Genomic DNA, 1,602 nt, shown 5'->3' with positions numbered 1-1,602 from the left:
TAGGTTACTTGTTTACCTAATACAGTGTAATGCTATGTAGATGGTTGTTACCCTGTACTGTGTTGTTGGGGGAATAATGACAAGACATGAAGCAAACAATGCTCAAACGAGCGCTGGAGAGAGACTGAGGATCTGTGAAATGGTGGGAGGCTATAACAGGGTGTGCCTGCAGGTCATTTTATTCGTGTGGCTTTAGCGTAGTGCTTTTTGTGTGGAAAATTCAAGTTTTGCTTTTTGGAACTTTTATTTTTTCCTGAATATTTTTAATCCGAGTTTGGTTGAATCCACGGATGCAGAACCTACAGATACAGAAGGCCCACTGTATTCTGTAATTTTGCTCTTTTTTTAACTGTCAGTACTACGTGAGACGTCTTTTCAGAGCATTACATGTGGATCTAGTTCGTCTTTCCTAATAGCGGTGTCATCACACGTACAGATGTGTCCACATGTTCTGGTATTCATTGCCCTGTTGATGGAAGGCTGCGTGTCTTCTCATCTGTAGTTACAGCAAACAATGTGGTTATACAAATATTCTTAACAAGTCCTTTGGTTTCTTTAGAAGTGATTTCTAGATGTGAGGCTGAGTAGTTCAAGGGTACGTAAGTTTCTTTAGTGGGTACAGTGAGACTGAAAGCCGTAGGTTAATATGCCGCTTTGCTTTTTCAAGGAATGCAGTAAGAAAACAAAAACCGAGGACCAAGAAGATGCGTTGGTCGATGTGACGAGTCCGGCCCGGGGGAAGGAAGAAGTGAGTGTGTTTTCCGTTTTATATCAGACTGGAGTAAACTGCCGCTGCTGTCTGTCTTCCCTGCGGGGACTCTTGTTGCCATGCACATCACTGCTCTCAAACACACAGAAGTAGAACCAAAAGGGCTTTGTCAGGGTCTAGGCTACACAGGAGCCAGTCAGCAGTGCACGTCCTTCAGGGAAGTGTCTTCCCAAAAGCGCACCAAGCCAAAATACACTGCGTTTGAAACAAAGAAAGATGCCATCTTTGAGTAGAAGTAGTGGTGTAATATTTAAAACTCAAACTCTTTCTCTCAGGTAAGTTCAATTTTGTAAAACAGATTTAGATGAGTAATTTTTAAGGTATATCAAATTTCATAATTCTGTAAGTAGGTTCCTTGTGTGGTTCAGTCACCGAGGTTTTTAACCTTTCTTAGCTAGTAGTGATGGTTGTGTTTACTGGGCGTGTGCCCTGTGCTGGGTGTCCTAGAAGGTGCTGTGTGCATTTGTCTCGTCCCTGCTCAGCCCCAGTGTCTCAGGTAGGTCCTGTGGTCACACTGTCTTACAGAGAGAAAGATGTGGTAGAGACAGGTTAAGTCCTTCCAGGAGAAGCAGTAGAGGACTGTATTTTCCTTACAATCCTTAACGGATTTTCTCTCAAATTACATAGTCCCAATATGATGCTTACCCCACTGAGTGCTGACCAGGCTCCCACTGTGTCCAGCCCTGCACTGTGGGGACTGTGAACAGCACGGGGAGGAGAAAGGGGTGAGACAAGCGCCCCAAGAGCCGACCTACAGGGTGGGAGGGAGGGAGTACTTGGCCCTGGAAGCCAGTACAGCCAGTGCCCAGGGTAGAGGATCAGGCGCTTCCCCC

The 1,602-nt window shown here is 45.3% G+C and overlaps 1 protein-coding gene across 1 annotated transcript in view; it reads left to right on the top strand.

The window, feature by feature from the left end:
* Positions 1 to 476: 476 nt before the first annotated feature.
* NARF (nuclear prelamin A recognition factor) overlaps positions 477 to 1,602 on the top strand; it is a 17,447-nt gene continuing 16,321 nt past the window's right edge. The window contains exon 1 of the mRNA XM_023729176.1: positions 477 to 748. Coding sequence (XP_023584944.1) covers positions 647 to 748 — 102 coding nt within the window. The 5' untranslated portion in view covers positions 477 to 646. The remainder of the gene's footprint in view (positions 749 to 1,602) is intronic.

The sequence above is a fragment of the Trichechus manatus genome, unplaced genomic scaffold (genome assembly GCF_000243295.1).
Source record: "Trichechus manatus latirostris isolate Lorelei unplaced genomic scaffold, TriManLat1.0 scaffold00028, whole genome shotgun sequence".
NCBI classification, from domain to species: domain Eukaryota; kingdom Metazoa; phylum Chordata; class Mammalia; order Sirenia; family Trichechidae; genus Trichechus; species Trichechus manatus.
The sequence above is the reverse complement of the archived record's forward strand: the minus strand, read 5'-3'. Positions and strand labels throughout refer to the sequence as shown.